Source organism: Ciconia boyciana, chromosome 8, assembly GCF_034638445.1.
Source record: "Ciconia boyciana chromosome 8, ASM3463844v1, whole genome shotgun sequence".
Classification (NCBI taxonomy): domain Eukaryota; kingdom Metazoa; phylum Chordata; class Aves; order Ciconiiformes; family Ciconiidae; genus Ciconia; species Ciconia boyciana.
In genome coordinates, this window is record NC_132941.1 from 34,004,377 (window position 1) to 34,022,796 (window position 18,420).

At 42.2% G+C, this 18,420-nt stretch overlaps 1 protein-coding gene across 1 annotated transcript in view; it reads right to left on the reverse strand.

The window, feature by feature from the left end:
• Nucleotides 1-15,408, reverse strand: part of BICC1 (BicC family RNA binding protein 1) — a 115,640-nt gene extending 100,232 nt beyond the window's left edge. Inside the window, exon 1 of the mRNA XM_072869942.1 lies at nt 14,887-15,408. Within this exon, the coding sequence (XP_072726043.1) occupies nt 14,887-15,346 (460 nt within the window). The 5' untranslated portion in view covers nt 15,347-15,408. The remainder of the gene's footprint in view (nt 1-14,886) is intronic.
• Nucleotides 15,409-18,420: the final 3,012 nt, after the last annotated feature.

An 18,420-nucleotide genomic window follows, 5' to 3' on the forward strand; every position in this document is an offset into this window, starting at 1 on the left:
TACACCCTTCTACTAAAACTCTGGTCTGGCTAACCTGCATGGGCAGCTACGTAAATCTTTCCTTTAACTCAGCCACTTGCTTCTCCCACGCCTTACTCGGTCCAGCGGCATGGTCCCACTAGACCCAAGCCACTACTCCGCTTGGAGGATGAACACTCCTTTAACTTGTGCAATGTAGAAAGAAGGTAGCATGGAAGAGAGACACCAAAAGCATCATAAGTCAGAGGGGAGCCGCAGCAGGAAGCTGACAGCAGGTAACCCTTTAGCACGTATTAAAACCAGTCTCAAACTCTCTGCTGGCTATTCAAGCCAGAGTGGAAGGCAGTGCCAACACAAGCTCTGCAGTGATACAGAAGACCCACCCAATTAAAAGATTCTTGTAAATATGCATTTGATATCCCATAAGGAAAAAAGTATATTTAATATTTTACATTTCAGTTGGTTTGAATTATATTCTCAACTCAAAACACCACTAACAATACTCAACTCTCTATATAAATACAGAAAATATACTTCCAACTAGATATATACCAATTGAAAAAAAATTAATTCAGATACAATTGATCTGTAATCAAAGTTTGTGTCTTTCAGGTGGTAAGTCACCTAAAACGATACTTAACATTTAACAGAATACTCTTCTGGCACTCACTTCTCCCAAACATTTACAAGACAACAGAATATAAAGTTCTGTAAATGTTTAAATATAAACAAAACTTTACAATAAGCCAACCCTACTTTTTTCACGGCTTAAATGATTCCTCATGTTTTAAAGATTGGAATGACTTTTTTATTTCTGGCAAGTCTCTGAACAATCTAAAGATGTCACTGAAGGCCACTTAAAATAAAAAACCTGACTGCTGCTAAGCAACCCAGAAAACATCCTTACATGTTCAATTGTTTAGTGCATTAAAAAATTTCACACATATTGAGAATCCATGTATTCTGGACTCTAATGATGGTAATGTCTTCCACACAAAGGGAGAAAAGAAAATTCTGCAGGATACGTTCGTATTTCAAAAAGGAACTGCTTATAAAGGACTGAAGATTTCAAATTTATTCACTGTTTCTGCACATGGAATAGATTAGAAACAGATTCTCTCTCATCTGCTATTTTACACATGCTCCAGAAGTAAATTTACTAAGGAAAAAACAGCAGTTATGTTTGTTTTACTAAAAAAAAAAAAACAACCAAAAAAGTACCAAGATTCTTTTCCACTATATAAAACAATATTTTTAAAATGTATTCCATATCCAGACTCTTTAAATCAATGCCATTTTAACTGCTCTAAATGCGTATAAGCAAAGGCCATTTAACGTAATTTAATATTTCACCGTCCTATAGCTCTTCTCACCCACGGATGCACTTACACATGCAGAAAAAGTGAGACTAAGTCTTGTATTTTTTGAAGTAGATCATGATGAAACAAAGTATTTCCATATCACAGTAAGGACAACATGCATATGTATCCTTCATTTGAATTATACACAAATACATATTTGTTATTTAAATATATGTATTACACACACAGAGATATGATTTTAAACACAGATTTTTTTTCATCAAGTGATTAACCTTTCACTCATCATGGCTTTTGTAGCCCAGTGTAACGTTCTGCACAGGAACTACCTTACAACATAACTTCTGGTTTAATTACACTGCAAACAGTTCACTGAATCCCAGTTTATATTCCCTCAAGCAATTCAATTATCTTACCATAAAGGTCATGGGGAGTATCTTCAGAAGACATCAATCTGCTAAAGCTTTACATAACATAAAAATGCTTCACTGCATCACTTAATTGACCTAATATTTATTTTGGAAATACAGATTTCATTTTTTACATTTCTCAAGATGCTTAGTCTTAAGTTACCAATCTCACATATTCAACAGCCATAAATTTATTGCAGGCATAGTCTGAACAGAACAGAGCCAATAAAAATAGATATAATCAAAGCACTCCATTCACACAAAGTTATTGGCAATAGGGACAAAAGGCAACTTTAAAGGTTAGTTTGAACCACTAATTCAGAGTGGCAATACAGATTCCTAAAACTAAACTTTGCTTAAAATGGAAAAAAGTATCATCACCTGTAAGTAGAATTAAAAAAATATTTTATAAACAAAAAAGGAAGTAGTAAAAATATATTTAAAACTTTGGAATATCTGGTAACCTCACAATGAAACTTTAGAGTATCAATACAATTAAAAATTTTAAAACTTTATCTAGCAAGATACCAATAGCACAGGTAGATCATACAACAGACGGTTTGTGTATGTGCATATTACATTAAGAAAAAAATCACATATGTATATCATATACGTTCAAAAGGATTGAAATGGCACTGTTTAAAAAACTAGGATAAATCATTAGTATTACCAATTTCTACCTCGAATTATCTATTAACATTGTTTCTTTCAGGACAGATTTACTTGGCTTAATGCTGATTTTCAGACATGTTATACTATAAACTGTTTAGCTGAACTTCATTATAGAAGTGTTGCAAGTTTTACCCACAAAGAAATATAGCATAATTCCTTCCCAAGAATGAAGTTTATTCAGACAAAGCCCATGATCTGACCTGTTCTACAAGCAGCAGAATGGCATTCTGGTTTTGTTCTGCTAGTCATCTCATTGGTAGTATGGGCATTGAATCTAGTTTTTATAGATACTTCGTACCAAGAAAGTGAAAAATAACACAGCCAAATCTATTTTTTGTATCCATATTCAAATTATACACTTATTTTACTTGAATGATCTGGAATGAGGCTTCATTTTTTCTTTCCTTGGCACTCATTTTTATTTATAATTTTTGCTTTCAAAAGCTCTGTAATATTCTAGTATCTAAAGCAAAAACATCCCATGGCATTGTAACTCTTACAAATAGAAGTTAGCTTTGCAAGTTAAAAAGCTTTAGAGAAGGACTGAAAGACCTAAAAAAATGACCATCCCATAGCTTCTTAAACAAAATGTTGGGCAGGCCCACAGAAAAAAAAAAAAAAAATCAGAAAAACCTTTCTGTGGTATAGGGGCAAAAAAGTACCTATAAAAGCCACAGTTTTACAAAGAAATTCTTCAGCATCTACATACTGCAAGCCTCACAGTAACCACACAAGCAGAAAGATTACTGCTTATTTTTTCCTCGAAAACAACTCTTGCAGACCTGATTCATAACACATAGTTTTAGTGGAAAATGGAACCAAGAGTCCGCAAAGTCTCCCAGGCCTGGCCTGTGCAGAAGTTTAGCAAATGGAACATGGACGGCTCATGCTTCACTTGCATCTACATGTTGCCAACAGGCAAAAAGCCAGAAGAGGAATGGGGAGTCACTATTTCCTTAAATTAATACTTGAGAGAAAGCTTCTCCATACAAGTTTATCAAGTTTTCTACATAAGGAGTATTTTTCACAAGGTATATTGCAACCCTTACACACCAGGCGAGTACTGCAATTGCATGAGAACAGGGAATTTGAGGCCACGTTGCGGCTGGCACCACACTGACCAGCTTCCTACCTCTGGGAAAAGGCTTAATAGTCAAATCGGACTGGGGAAAGAAAAGCACTTTAATCGAGGTCTCAAGGCAGATCAAGGATAATATTGGTCCTAGTCCAGTAACATTTCTATGAGGTTGTATTTGTACCTCTCTGGAGATGGGGTAACTACATACATGCATATCACTTATCAGGCACTAACTATGTCTTCAAAAAATCTTCACCTGATGGCAGATTGTGTGTGTCCTGGCAAGTGACCTCCCAAGTGATCACAATGTGCTCCAATAGTCCTTAGCCTCTAATAAAATGGGTCAAAATCTAATCTTTAAAGTTCGAAGTGATATCAACCTGGGCAACTTTAAAAAAAAAAAACAAACCTAAGCATTAAAAATAGTAGCTTTATTCCACAGCATTTATAAAACTGTTGATCTCAAGACGCCAAAGTCAAAAGACACCACTGCTGGCAGCTGGCCATTTGGGAGGTAGTCAGAATGACTGGAAATCTCGTGCCTTTTACATGCAACATCTATTATTGTCTGTCTTTCTCATCACAAGTGATACATTTATAAACACTTTTAAAAAATCCTTCACCCTTGAAAGAAAAGGATCTTAAAGAACAAGTTATCTCCTGTTTGTTCTCACCCACACGTGCAAGGAAGAGACTTCTGGGAAGGGTACATTGAGCAACAAGTTTTTCTGTGGTCTATACAACAGAATCCAAGCGATAGAGATAACACGACTGTGCTCCAATCTAAACTGCATTAGGAAGTCCTGTTTTCACAACTTGCTAACATGCCATCAGTAAGAATGTAAAGCTCAGTAGGACATAGTGTAAGCCATAGCATGGAGTCCATAAACTACACCATTTGAACCAGTGAGGCCACTCCAACCCACAGCCAGTTCCCACTGCTTGGGCAGTGAACCTCCAGTTAGTTTATCCAGTTCCTGTAAGTGAACCCTGATGCCTCAGTTTAAGCTCAAGCAGTTAAGCACACACAAGCTAACTAGAGATAGTTATATCCTTGTCTGATGATGCTTTTAAAAGCTGTTTGAAGGCAGCAAAGCAGCAGTGCTCAATGCGTTGCCACAGGAGACCTGTGTCCCAGCTCGCCTGGCCAGGCTGCAGGTCCCTTTCCCAGCAGGGTCACGCTCCCAGGGGCCAGAGCACCCCCGGCAAGACTGCACTCTGCAGCCAAACACAGCACCCACGCACCCCTTGCGCGGACGAGAACAGGCTAAAAGAAGGTGCCTACCGAGACCTGCCCTGGCAGCAGCCACCTGCCCCGGCTGCCATCCCCCTGAGGGTGGTGGGGGTTTGGGTGCCAGCACCCTCCCCAGGCATGGGCTGCAGCTGGGCCCCCATCAGCTGGACCCAGCCCTTGCACACAACAGACCTAGGGTACGTACGCAACTACCGTGTGCACGCACGCTGCTGCCAGCCACGCAGTGGGGTCACCGCACGTCATCTCACACACCGAACCGTGACTGCATCATTCAGGTTGGTGCAAGCAAATGAAACATGAAATGTGCTGAGCATTGTCACTTCTTCTCTGTTCCGCTTATTTAAAGCCTTGACAACAACAGCTAACACAGACTATCCAAAATATTTCTTATTTTTTTGTCAATATATAAATATTTAAGGAAATAAGACAGGATACAGCCTTGGCACAAGAGATGATACAAAGATCAAAATAAAAATAAAAAGCAGGTATATGGAGGAAGAGGTCAGCTGCCCCAATATTTTGATCTTCACTGTTCATCATGAAACAACAGTTCCCAGGCAGAGGCCAGCAGTCAGCAACTGGCCTGTGAAACAGCATCAGACACATCTATTTTTTTGGGAAACACTATAAAATGGTCAACACTGACTTGCAAGATGATAATCAGCCTATATTTAGGAGCCACCATAAATTATAAAGTTGTACCTAAAAAACAGCAGTAACCACAGTAAACAAATAGAACAAGAATATTTTAAACAGAACAAAAATTTTAAAAGTATTAGTGATTTTCTACCTGTTCAAGAGAACCACAGCTTAAAAATGCAAAGGCAACCTAAATAACTTTTGACTGCTCCATCAGTATTTTAAGTTTCACTGACATGACACTAAAAAGCATCAATAATCAGGCATAAGAAATCTGAAGTTTTAAAAAAAAAAAAAAAGAGAGAATCTAAATCCTACCAGGACTTTTAAAGGTGAGATGTGCAGATCATTTTTTCCCAGCAGATGTTTCTCACTGCCCCGGGGGAGGCAAAATTACCCCTATACTCAGTCACAATTTTATCAACCCTGAAATACAGTTCAGGCTGCAAAGTGCCATTTTTAATACTGGTATCTGATCAAGCATTTACCTAAAAACGTGTATTTATACTCTTATTCAATACATAACATTAACAAATATTATGCTCTAATATTACAGTCCAATATTAGATTTAGTATTTTAACTCAACAATTGAAAATGTAAAGTTAATATTAAGCTTTGTAGTTAAGAGTCCTTTGATTCCTTCACTCTCCAGAAGAGAGACATTAGTAATCTCACTTCAGCACTCAACACTGCAAAACTGACAAGTCTCCAGATTTTATGGATTGTTTCCTTTTCAGAAAAAGGACAAAAGTCATAAAATGAAATTTTGCCTCTTGTCCTGTCATTAGGCACCACTGAGAAGAGTCTGGCTCCATCTGCTTATACCCCCGAGACACGTACACAAAATTAATAAGGTCTTCCCTATGCCTTCTCTTCTCAAGATTAAAGCTAAACAGTCCCAGATATCTCAGCCTCTCCTCCTATGTCAGATGCTCCAGTCCCTCAATAGCTTTGTGGCCCTTTGCTGGACTTGTTCCGGTATGCCATGTCTCTCTTGTACTGGGGAACCCAGGTCTGGACACAGCACTCCTGATGTGTCTCATCAGGACTGAGCAGCAAGCAAGGATCACCATCCTCAACCTGCTGGCAACACCCTCTCTCATGCAGCCCAGAACGCTGTTGGGCTTCTTTGTCACAACGCCACACTGCAGGCTTGCTCATGATCAGATTGACCATCAGGACCCCCAGGTCCTTTTCTGGGATGTTGCTCTCCTGTCAGGCCCAAACCTGTCAGGCCCAAACCTGTGATGGTATATGGGGCAACTCCTCTCCTGGTGCAGAGCTTCATGCTTCCTTTTGTTGAACTTCATGACATTCCTGTTGGCCCATTTTTCCATCCTGTCAAGGTCCCTCTGAATGGCTGCCCTCCATCTTCACATCCCCGACCAGTTTTTCCTATCTTGCAAGTACAAAGTCCAGTAGAGCACCTCCTGTTGTCACCTCCTTGATCACCTATGTTTGGAAGTTGTCATGAATGCTCTCCAGAAGCCTCCTACATTGCTTGTGCCCTGCTGTGCTCTTCCTCCAGCAGAGAGCAGGGTGGTTAAAGTCCTCCATGGGCACTTAGGCTTGCAAACATGAGGCTTCTTCCAGTTGTTTGAAGACGACCTCATCTGCTGCTTCTTCCTAATTATATGGTCTGTAGCAGACACCCATAACACCACCCAGATTGGTCTACTCAATAATCCTGACATATGCACTCTCAACTGGCTCATTGACTGCTCCAAGGCAGAGCTCCATGCAACCCCACCACTCTCTCACATAAAAGGGCAACACCACCTCCTCAGCATCCCAGCCTGTCCATCCTAAAGAGCCTGTATCCAGTTATTGAAGGACTCCAGTCCCAAGAACTACTCCACCACACCTCTTCAACCTCAGCGAGATCATAGCCCTGTGACTGCATGCAGACCTCCAGTTCCACCTGTCTGATATCCATCCCGCCTGCATTAGCATCAGGCACTTCAGGGAGGTACCTACTCGTGGATTTCCCAGAAAAGGTATGAGAGCTTCTGTAACTGTCCTGCAGGCACATACCTATTGCATGCCTTCCTGATTTCTATGCCCTGGTTTCTATTACACTAGAGGTACACAGCCAGGATAATGACTAGGACAGACCAATGTTGCTACATGCCCATCAACCTCTCTTGATGCAATCTGGTTTGCAGCAGAAAAATCAAACGTAGTTATGCTACTAGGCAAGTGACTTACCCATTCAGACACCTAGTGTTCTCTCTGTTCTGTATTTGTTTTCAACCTCCTATCCATCACACCCATCTTTTCTTGCATAGACTTCCAGAGTTTTTTCCCCTCAGTATCCAAAACCTACACTTTTACATATAAATCAGAGAACTTCTTGAATAACCAGATTCCTTAGACTATTAGCTAGGGAGATAACAGCAGAAAGGGTACAGCCCTGTGTTTCCTATGAGGATTACAGTTACTCCAATAGCTCTACACATACAGGGACCTGGCAGAGGATTGCTATCACTCATGAGCATTCTCTCACAACATCAACCAACCTTTAACAGGAAACAATTTTTTTGAAAATTATGTATTCCTATCCCAGTAAAGAGGATATCACTGTAGACATCTTTACATAAATCAGCTATAAAAGTCACCGAAACGTGAAGAGTTACATTGCTCCATGCAATACAATCATACTGATCTGAACCAGAGACAAGAATGCCTAGTCATAAGCTAAAACAGATACTGAACAAAAGTTGCAGATATGTTCAAGGAATGTTTTTAGTTGCTTAAGTCAAAATTATTTTAAAAACTACCACTGATTAACAGGTAGCATCTTAAAGAAGAAATCCTTAAATAAGCTTCTTCCTTCCTTCAGCTACAAAAAGTACACACAACTAATAAGCTATCTGAACTCTAACTCCAACTAGTTTTTATGCTCAAAGTTCACAAAAGTCACTACCGAGTCTTCACAGTAAGGGATATTACTGTAAAAAAAATAAATTAAAAAAGCTATTAGTTCTTCAACACAGAGGTCTGAAATTAAAGAAAACTAGTATGTTTCATTGTTTGACAGGCATAAAGCCAAGAGCCTGAAATAAGTACTCAAAATAGGACATATTTTCCAATGGAGGTAAAGATTACAATATAACCAACAGGAATGTGCAAGCCAGCAATACTTAACTTAGCAGTTCATGCCAAACCATGATAGTCCGTTGTACTACTTAAAAAACACTGAAACCTGAGAAAGTGGTATTATTACAATTGTTAACAATGGAATGCAAGAACATTTTTAAACTACGAGTCACACAAATTCATTTCATATATTTATTTTTGTAGAAAGAGACTATTCAGCACTTTAGGGATTTGAAAACCTGACAAAGAACTTGAATTTTTTTTTTCTGCTACATGCAAGTTAAACACCAAGTGTAAATGCTATCAGAAAGGTTCCAGTTTCCCCACAACTATGTCCTTGTCCAGGTTATGCTGATACTTTGCAAGGAACAACAACAACTACAAAATAATAAAAACCACCAACAGAAATCTCACAATTTAGCAGAAAAAACATTTTCTTCCTCTAGGAAAAGAAACTGTGTTTAGGGCCTACTAAAATAAAGAGTTTGAGAAGACATTTCAGAAAGAATCTGGTCAAAGACAAGACATTTCACATCTCTTAAAGCTCCAACAGGGACACGTGGAGCTTTAAACAGAAGTATAAATCAACAGCACTCTGAGTATTTTTAACTTGAGTTGCAAGAAAGGTATACTAATTATTTTAAGGATCACAGTACATTTAGTTTTATTATACAGATTTCTGCCACCATCACACACACACAAAAAAATCCAGAAGAGAAGTAGTAACTCCTGCTTAGCCCTTCAAACATAAAAACCCAACATAAATTTAACACGGAGCTTGCCATCCCCACACAGAAACCACCACAGTCAGAACCATTCTAACTAAGTTACGATTGCCTATTAAGCAGCTAACTCTCTCAGAATCTACTAATTTATGCCTTCAGGGTCTAGCCTCTAATAAAACTATTGTTTGTAGCAAAGTCTCAGCAGAGGCCCAGGTTTCCTAGAGCATCTCCATCTTCTTTAGTACATTCAAATCCAAGTGCTTTTCTTCCCCCCTGCCTCCCCCAACTTTGCATGTCACACTTATCCGTTTATCATTCTCTGTAGTTGAAACAAACTAGTAGAGAAGTCTAAGAAAAGTATTAAAAGTACACTTTCCCAAATAGTTATGCATTAGGTAGGGAAAATATACTTGTTTAAATACAGCAAGTTTCACCTGATGGATCAGCAAAGAAAATAAATGGGTTATCATCCAAGCATGAGAACTAGGCATTGCATAAGTACAGTCTTAGGATCGGGCAACAGCCTCAAGGGTGACCTTCAGGCAAAGGAATTAACAATTGATTTTCAGTAGATTTACAGTAAATAAGTTTCACCTAGATTAAATTGTGCAAAAAAAGTTTTCTAAGTATTTCTGTCACTTCCCTCTAAAAAAAGCAGGACTTCTTTTGGTGAAAAATTACTAGTTGAGCATTCCTCTAACTCCCCATGACAGGCAAAAAGCACCAAAACCGAGGGAGCAGGACAGGGGAGTGCTCTCCCAATGCTGCGATGGCAGGAGGGAGAGCTACACAAAGGTACTCAAATGACCTGCTTGTACTGACTGTTCATACTAAATTTGAGTTACAGTACTTTTATCCTTACTGCCTGGAAAATAATAAATGATCCTGTATTATTTTTAGAAATCAAGCCTATATTACATAAATTAAGATCAACATGATTCCTATAATTCTGACCTACTCCAGTTAACATATGAAGGCACTAATGTCAGTCAGTACTAAATCAGCACAGGGCACTGCTATTTTGCAAGATTCCCACTTGGTATCAACACAACCTGCTCTGTAAGCAACAGCAAACAGGGTGCTTGTGGTGCTGAGTACTCTTCAGAGTTTTCTGAGCACGTAGGTCTGTGCTTTTCTTCATGCGTTTGTTTATCAATAGTCAAGTATATGCTGAATTAGCTCATGAGGGAGGAGAAAGAAAAAAAAAAAACAAAACAAAACACACCACCCATAAAGTTTCGGATCCCATAATTAAAATTACCGCAAAGAGTCCTCAAACTGAAAGATGATGCATTAAAAAACCAAAATAGAACAGAGAAAAACCAAATTCTAACAGGCACACGATTGTTTTTTTAAAGAAAGAGCCATATATAATATGGTACACACACCACTGCTAGTTAGACTCTTATTAAAAAACAGCATGGATTTGGTTTTTTACCCAAGTCCTGTTGTGTGATAGTGCATTATAAAGTCAAAGTATTTAAGCATGTGCTTACGTACATCCCATCAAAACCCCCAATGTCTGTTAAAGAACACGATATAGAAAAAGGATTATTTGAAATATAAGACTGGCATTAACACACTGTAGCCAAGAATAAGACACACCATGCAAGAGAAAGAGGTGTTGCTTTTTTTTGTTTGGTTGGTTTGTTTCACTTTTTAAGGTTCATCGCCAACTTGTCTAAGTCTATTGATTGCTGTGACATTAGCTGTTAGATTATACTTTTTGGTCAGCTTTTCTAAGTTCAGTGTTTTTCATTTTTGTAATAATACTCAGCTGCTATGGTAACACGCACTCAAACATGCACTAAGTAAATTATTCCATAGTATTAAGTCACCTGAGCATTCACCAGAATTTAGTGCAGAGCAGCCATAATTGATAGGGCTACTATGAAATATCATCTTCTGTCACTGCTCAAAAGAATAGCTGATCCATTTTACTCAAACTTGCTTCCTGGAAAAAAGAGTTTCTTCTAAAGAGATCTGTTCACCAACAAACTCTGATGAAGACATGCAGTGTAAGATAGCTTACTCCCCACTGTAAAGACTGAGATTTGTTTATGGAACATTATTCCAGTCATCTATGAGCAAGTACTAAAACAGTCATACAAAACAGTTGGACACAACAAGAAAAAAAATTGTTCTTATGTTCAAATTTTTTACCACAGCTTTTGCATTTTCTGATATTCCAAACAGAAAAAGCAAAGCTCTTAAAGAAGCTCCCTCTACCTTTCATTTAACATATTTATCTTAAGGCTATTCAGAACCAAACTTCAAAACACCAAAAATACTAAAGCTATTATTTCAAAGTGGGGGGAAAAAAAAGTACCAGAAGCACCCTCAAGAGATTTTCTGACACCTCAATTCAGATTTGGTTTCTGCTTCAGATACAACTGGTAGCAAACTAGCCACATCAACTCTTTTTTGAAAGAGAGCTACCGAGTGTCTTGCTACAGCACTTACTCCAGTTGTGGACTCTGTATCTGACAGTAAGGTACCCCATAAGCTATACAGTCCGCTATGCCCACGTGAGTCTCGCTGAAGTCACTATTGTCCCTCAAGAAACTATCCACAAAATATCAAGTGCAGGAAAGATGAAAATAACCATGGCAGAAATGCATATAAAATTCAGCAACACAATCACAGAATGCAACAGAAGCACAAAGCCAAACACTGAGCTTCTTCGTATTCTTTCTAATCCTGATGTTTTTTTTTTTTTTACATTTCACCATTAGTACAGTAAACAACAGATGTTGACTAGCAAAACAATTAGGGATCCCCAAGCAAGAATGAGAACATTTCCTGACAGGTTTTTTCAACAGATGCCATTTCAAACTTGGCTTAAAACTGAACAAAAGATGACATATTCTCACTTTCCCATAATGTAAGAAAGCTATGTCGAATGCTAGAAGAAATCATAAGTTTTTAAATCATTTAAAAAGTAAATTTCACAAGTGTGAACATGCTCTCTAGCAGCTGGTAAAAGCAAAAGAAGAGCCTTTAAGCATCTAATATGAACAAGAAGCTGTATTTTCACCAACTTGAATTAAAAAAAAAAAGGCAAAAAAATTGGATAACCTTTGGAAATCAGAAATCTGGCCATCACCACTTAGACTACAGAGATGTTTCCCTTCCACAATGCAATTTTCACATATTTTAAGAACTTCCAAGTGAAGGATCTGGTATTAGAAACCATAGGAAACACAACCCTATGAATTATCTAACAAAAGTCAGTTTCTGGAGATGGCACACTGCTTCTTTTCCATTGTTCCTTTCCTACTAGGGGGAGTCAAAGTTTCCACACCCAAAAGATGGCCACAAAAAACAAAAGGGGGGAGGAGTTAAAAAATAAAATCAACTTTGGCTTGTAATCAGCAGTATAATTGAATCCGAATTTCTGGGTACCAATTATAGATCTGGCTTCATGATGCTCTTTGTGACACCCTGGCAGATCTACTCAGTGCTTGAGGTACTCTCCTACAAGAAAAGGATAAGTAAAACCTATCTTGTAGGAAGTCAGGAGATGAGATAAAAACTCATAAAGTACAGAGAGGAAACTGAATGAAAGCAATAATGTTTAAAAAACAATTCACAGTTTTCTGACAGAAAGAACTATTATGTTTGCCTCGTGTTTCCTCATAAGTGGTTTTTCATTACCAGTAAGCCAGAAAGTTTAGGTTTTCACACAAAATCACTTATTCCCGAGTCCAACACATGCTTTTCTTCACAAAAAAGGATAAATATCTGATGCAAAAACTCCTCAAACCATCACCTGAAGCATGTGTATTCTAGACTGGATATACAGCAACCTCTCATCAAAAAGCAGGCAGCATTCTGTTTGTGCTTACTCACTGTAACTCTATCAACCATGCACTTTTTATTACACTCTTAGGAGGATAAGAAAGAAAAATTTAAAAAGGAGCAAACAAAAAATCTCACATTTTGACACTGGCTACTACTGGATGACACAACCTATACAGTATTTGGATTCTGCTTAGGAGCTTTGTTTACCCTTGCATGCTTACTACCTCAGGCAGTAGAAGGAACGACTGTGTGTGGGATGAGATAATGGAAATTTATTTTGCTACTAGAGGAAAATGTTAAGGCAACCTTCAATCTTCTTACAGCATTTTGTAACTTTTGACCCTTTTTCCTACCACTTCATACACAGAAATACTTTTTCTTTTCAATACCCACGTGTTTCTTGTTTTAAGACAGTTTCGATGAGCAAATCTTTATAAATAGTTGCTGCTGATTATGAGACTTCTGTTTCTCCGAACTCCTTCCTCTTTACCGCATTACACAATGAGATTTTTCTACTAGCACTAAAGTATTAACTGATTAAAGATTAACTCACCCCCAGGAGAGAGAATCTCAGTTAAAAAAATTCCAATCATTGTAGTCACCAAGTCAAACTACAGCTCTTCAGTGGCCAGTCCAACTCACCCACTCCTGTTCCTCTGCTAGCTCCCGCAGCGTCCCTTCGCTGGAGGAGGCAGGTGCTCTGACAGGGGATGGTCAGGGAGCAAGTACCTATGGTTCCCAGTAAGTGAATGAAATGCTCTCCATGTGACACGCCACATGAACAACAGTGAAATAGCTGTCAGGGGTTTATTTGGTTTGAAAACGTATGTAAATACTTGAGTTACAATGTTAAATGTAACATTAGATGTTTACAAAACAGTAGTCCCAGAGGAAAGAGTATGCTTCTTGAAACCATCATCATCTTTCCTTGTTGATCCAAACACGCCCTAAGATTTGACAACGTAAGACCTGAAACTCACCTCTGTTCTCGTGGGCTCTTCAGAGCAGACAGCAGGGAACATGCCAGGGGAATTATCCCACTCAGCAACATCCCCAGCTGGTTTAAATCTATTTATCTGCTCTTTAGCAAAAAAACCAGCAATTGCTACTCTTATACTATTTTGTCAAAAACTGCCTACGTAACTTCCACTGAGAAGTAGATAATTCAAAACATACTGGGACAAAATATGTCGTCTCAAGGAGAGGGGAAGAAAAAAAAAAAAAAAAAAGGCTGAGCCAAAGGCAGAGCAAGTCCTAATGCAGCGGCTGCCGCTGTCAGCTCTCCCGGCGCCGTCCCCGCTCCTCCGGCCGGGACGCCCGGCTTCAGCGGCTCCCTGCCCGCTACGCGGCGGCCTCGGCTGTTCCTCGAAAGCCGAGAGCCTGAACCACCCTGCCAGAGGGGGGACATTCTGTTTTTAAAGAGGGATTTCTGAGAGACCTCGACCTTCAAAGCTGCAGCCTCTCAGCGCGCCGGCTGCCGGTGCGGGGCAAGTCCCGGCGGGGCTGGGCACCGACGCCACCCGCGACGCCGGGGCCGGCCCGGTCCCAAGCGACATCTAACGGCCCGGGGGTGCCCCCGTCACCCGCCGACCGGGGCTGGCGAGACCGGGCCAGGGGCCGCGACGCTCGGCTCCGCTCCAGGGGGAGACAAGGAGCCTCCTCCCCCCGCCCCGCGCAGTCCCGTCCGGGGAGGCCACGACGGCGCCCGGGAGCCCGTGCCCGGCCCGCGGGGCTCCCGCCGCCCCAGGAGAGCTCTGCGGCGCCGGAGGGGCTGACAGGAGGATCCCCGGCCCGGCCGGGAAGGGAAGGCAGCGCATGGCGGGCCGGGGACGCGGCCCCCTCCCCTCGCGGGCCGCCACCGCCCCGCGCCCCCCGGAGACCGCCGTCGCCTCTCCCCGCCCTCACCTTGGAGCATGGCCTCCAGTTTCTTCCTGTCCACCCGGAATCGCTCCTCGCCCCACTCGGGGCTGTGCAGGGGCCGCGGCGGGCCGGCCGAATCCTCCTCGGAGCCGGGCACGGGCGAGTCGGTGCTGCGCTCGCTGTTAGAGCCCGGATCGGAGAGCGGCTGCTGCAGGTACCCGCTCAGCGGGTCGCACTGAGCCGCCATGGCGCTGCCGGGCGGACCCCGCCGCCGCTCCGAGCCCCACTCGGCCGCCTCCCCGCGGGACGCTATCTGCCCCCACAGCCGCCCCCCCGGCTCATCCCAGCCGCCGCCTGCCAGAGTCCCGGCCCCGGCGCCGCCGCCTGCGCCCGCCTCTGCCTCCGGCTCTCCGCCGAGTGTGCGCGTCCCCGGGCCGGCGGCGGCGTCCGCGGCTCGGCGGCGCCCCCAGCCCGCCCGCAGCCCGCACAGCATCTCCGCCTCCATTGGGCCGCCGCCGGCCCGCCGGGGAGGGGCCGGGGATATCCCCGGCCGCGGCCCGGGAGGAGGGGGCAGCGGCGCGGCGCGGCGGGAGGAGGGAGGGGAGGGGGAGGAGAGATGCCGCCCCCAACAGCACCGCCTCCGCCTCAGGGCCGGCCCGCGCCGGGGTCCCTGTCAGCGGGGCTCTAGGGGGGCCGCCACCGCCCTGCCCGCCCCGGAGGGCGCCCCTCGCTCGGGGCAGGCCCCGTCGTGAGGTGAGCGGTGCCCGGGGCGGGGCGGGGCGGGGGGTGCCGGGCCGCCCTCGGCCATCCCGCCTCCGCCGCCTGACGGAGGGTCGGCGGCGATCGTGCGGTGCCGGGTGAAATACGTGGCGGGCGGGGTGGCGGCCCTGGGAAGCGGGCCCTAAATAACACCCCCGCCCCAAAACGGTCCCCTTGAAACGTGCCTGTGTGTGCAGGAGAAACGGGCAAGCCAAAGTTTTGCCGGCATGTCCTGGAAACACCGTTTGCTTGGCGTGGCTGACAAATCTCCTCATGGCGATAAGGGCCCTGGCTTTCAGCTCGGCGGTTTTTCTGTACGAAGCCTCAGAAAGGCAAAGGGCCTTGTGCTGCTGTGCTGCACCACAAGAAACCGTGTTATGCGTCCCTCACCTTCAAGGCATCATTGCGTTAATCCGCGCCAGCATCCCAGTGCTAGATTTTACTGTGGCGCAGTTCATATCACTTTACAGTTTAAGCCCAAAAGCACGCGCTAGCATAGAGGAAGCATCGGCATGAGCTCTCACACCAGTCTGGTTGCAGTCTGGTCTCCAGTTGCTGTTTCTGTGTCCCTGCAGCTGGACACACTGCGCGGGAGGCCAATTGCTGCCCAGAGTTTGGCTGCCCAAATCAGGTAGGCGAGAGTGAGGCATGCACACCCCTCTCTCTTTGGGTCTCTCCAGTGCTAGCCAGCTCATTTCTCCTGAATCTGAGAAATCCTTTCTGACAAAAAAGTTATGCTACACATCACGCATTCCAACAAAAGCTTTCTGTTTTGATGAATCACTGTTTTCTGGTGAAAAAGCAGTCTGCTACAAGATGCTCTAGCAGCACCGTGTCTGGAATGTCATGAGGTATATCCAACCCTAGAGCATCACACCTCACCTGCAGTACTGCAGACGCCTGCTGTCTGTCTTCTCTGCATATTTATGGTGGCCAAACCAGGTTGCTGTATGCACACTGGAAAGCAATGCAAAAATTACAGCTGACTTAGGTGGTTACTCACCTCATAGTTAACATCAGCTTAAAGGACCATGTTAAAATTTGTCAGGAGCTGCACTGATACTCCAGGTAGATGGGAACTGCGCTGTGTCCAGTTACAATATGCAGACATTTTTACAGAGGTTCAGATTTTGCCTTACTGAGTCTTTACGTATTTCCCACTTAGCGCCATGACAGTGTGAATTCTACAACACCCATGGTTTCATTTCTACTGAACATTATGTGCACGGAGAGAGGCACTCTTAGTGGAAACGTTTAGTATTCAATTGTAGTATTTAATTCTCTTGGTGGTCTCACAGCCTCTGTGGATGCTAGCCAGTGGCTTGCAGGCAACATACTGCTCACAAGATCCTCTGATACTTCTCATGACCATGGGAAATAAAACAGCTAAAATAAAAAACAATAGAACAAAATATGAATATAGGTCATGAAAACAGCGCAATCTCCATTTCTCTCAATAGTTTACTTGTAGTGTGATAATACTGTACGTGTGCAGGGCAGTCTGAAGAAAGACTGAAAGTCTTTTTCTTTCCAGTTCAGAAGTTTACAGTTATCAACCACCTTTTTTTTTTGTAGATGGGAAAGTGAACATTGTCCATATCAAAACAACCTGAAATGCAGCAAAGTCTGCTGCCTCACCCCAGATCAGCACCAGCTGGAGTTGTCTGTCTTCTACACGCGAGGACCAGTGACTTACACAATCCAAACGTTCAGAAGTTATGAGTGTTGACACCACCAATTACAATCCACAGCAGCTACAGGTGCTTAGCACCTCTGAGCAAAACAATTATTTGGGTATTTTCCACTCATAAACTAGTGAGATTTACAGTCAGAGATCTCAATGTAGGAGGTCCATTTCATTGCGTTTTATCAGTTCCTGCAATACAGCCACAGAAACCTTCTTTCTCATCAATTAGCTATGGTTGAACTCAGCAGTATTTTTTTTCAGCAGCCATGTAAACAATATAATAAATCAAAGATCTCTTAAAAAATAATTATGTACACAGTTTAGGTTTTTTTCATTGAAAATAACCCTTTCATGGTATGGTTTTAGACTAATAATAAGAAATAAACACTTTGGTTTCCAATTTAAATCCATATAAATGGTGGAAAAAAGAAACAGTTTTAGTGATTAGGAGTTATTCTTGGTAGTATATATTCAGTAGAGTATCACTTCTGTTGCATAAATGGCATTTTATTTCTCCAGTATATTGGAGTGGGAGAATAAAATGTCCGTTACTCAGAAAACTTGAACTAAGTAGAAAACCACATTTTTAATGGCTAAAATAATATTAATTGTGGATAGAATTGGGGAAAATGGGTGGAAGTTGGCAGATAAAAGATCAAATGGCTAGAAAGAACATCAGCTAAAGTTGACTTTGGCATATGTAATTTATGTTGGCCACTTTTCTGTGGCCAGTAGCTTGATCAAAGAAAAGAATAACAGGATCTTTCTCATTTTGGCATACCGTGTCTATTTTGCTATATTCTCTCCCTCTTTTTTCATCCTGGTCTCTTTTCCTCACCTCACACACACATAATATCTGCAAATCTCAGAAAAAGCATAACTGAATAGAAAAGTGTTTTATTCTCACACTCAGCCTATCATGCAAAGTCTATTGTATAATATTCGTTGGGGTGGAATATATCCTATGAATTTAAAGGAGATTCATTAATTGGTTGATCTACTGTAGTAAGTCACATCTCTTTGGGACTGCACAGAACCACCAGACTTAGAGTGGTATAGGATCTCTTCTGTGAAGAATGTGGGTCTGCCCTTGGGCCTGGAGACGAGAAGTGACACTCACCACGCAGAGAGCA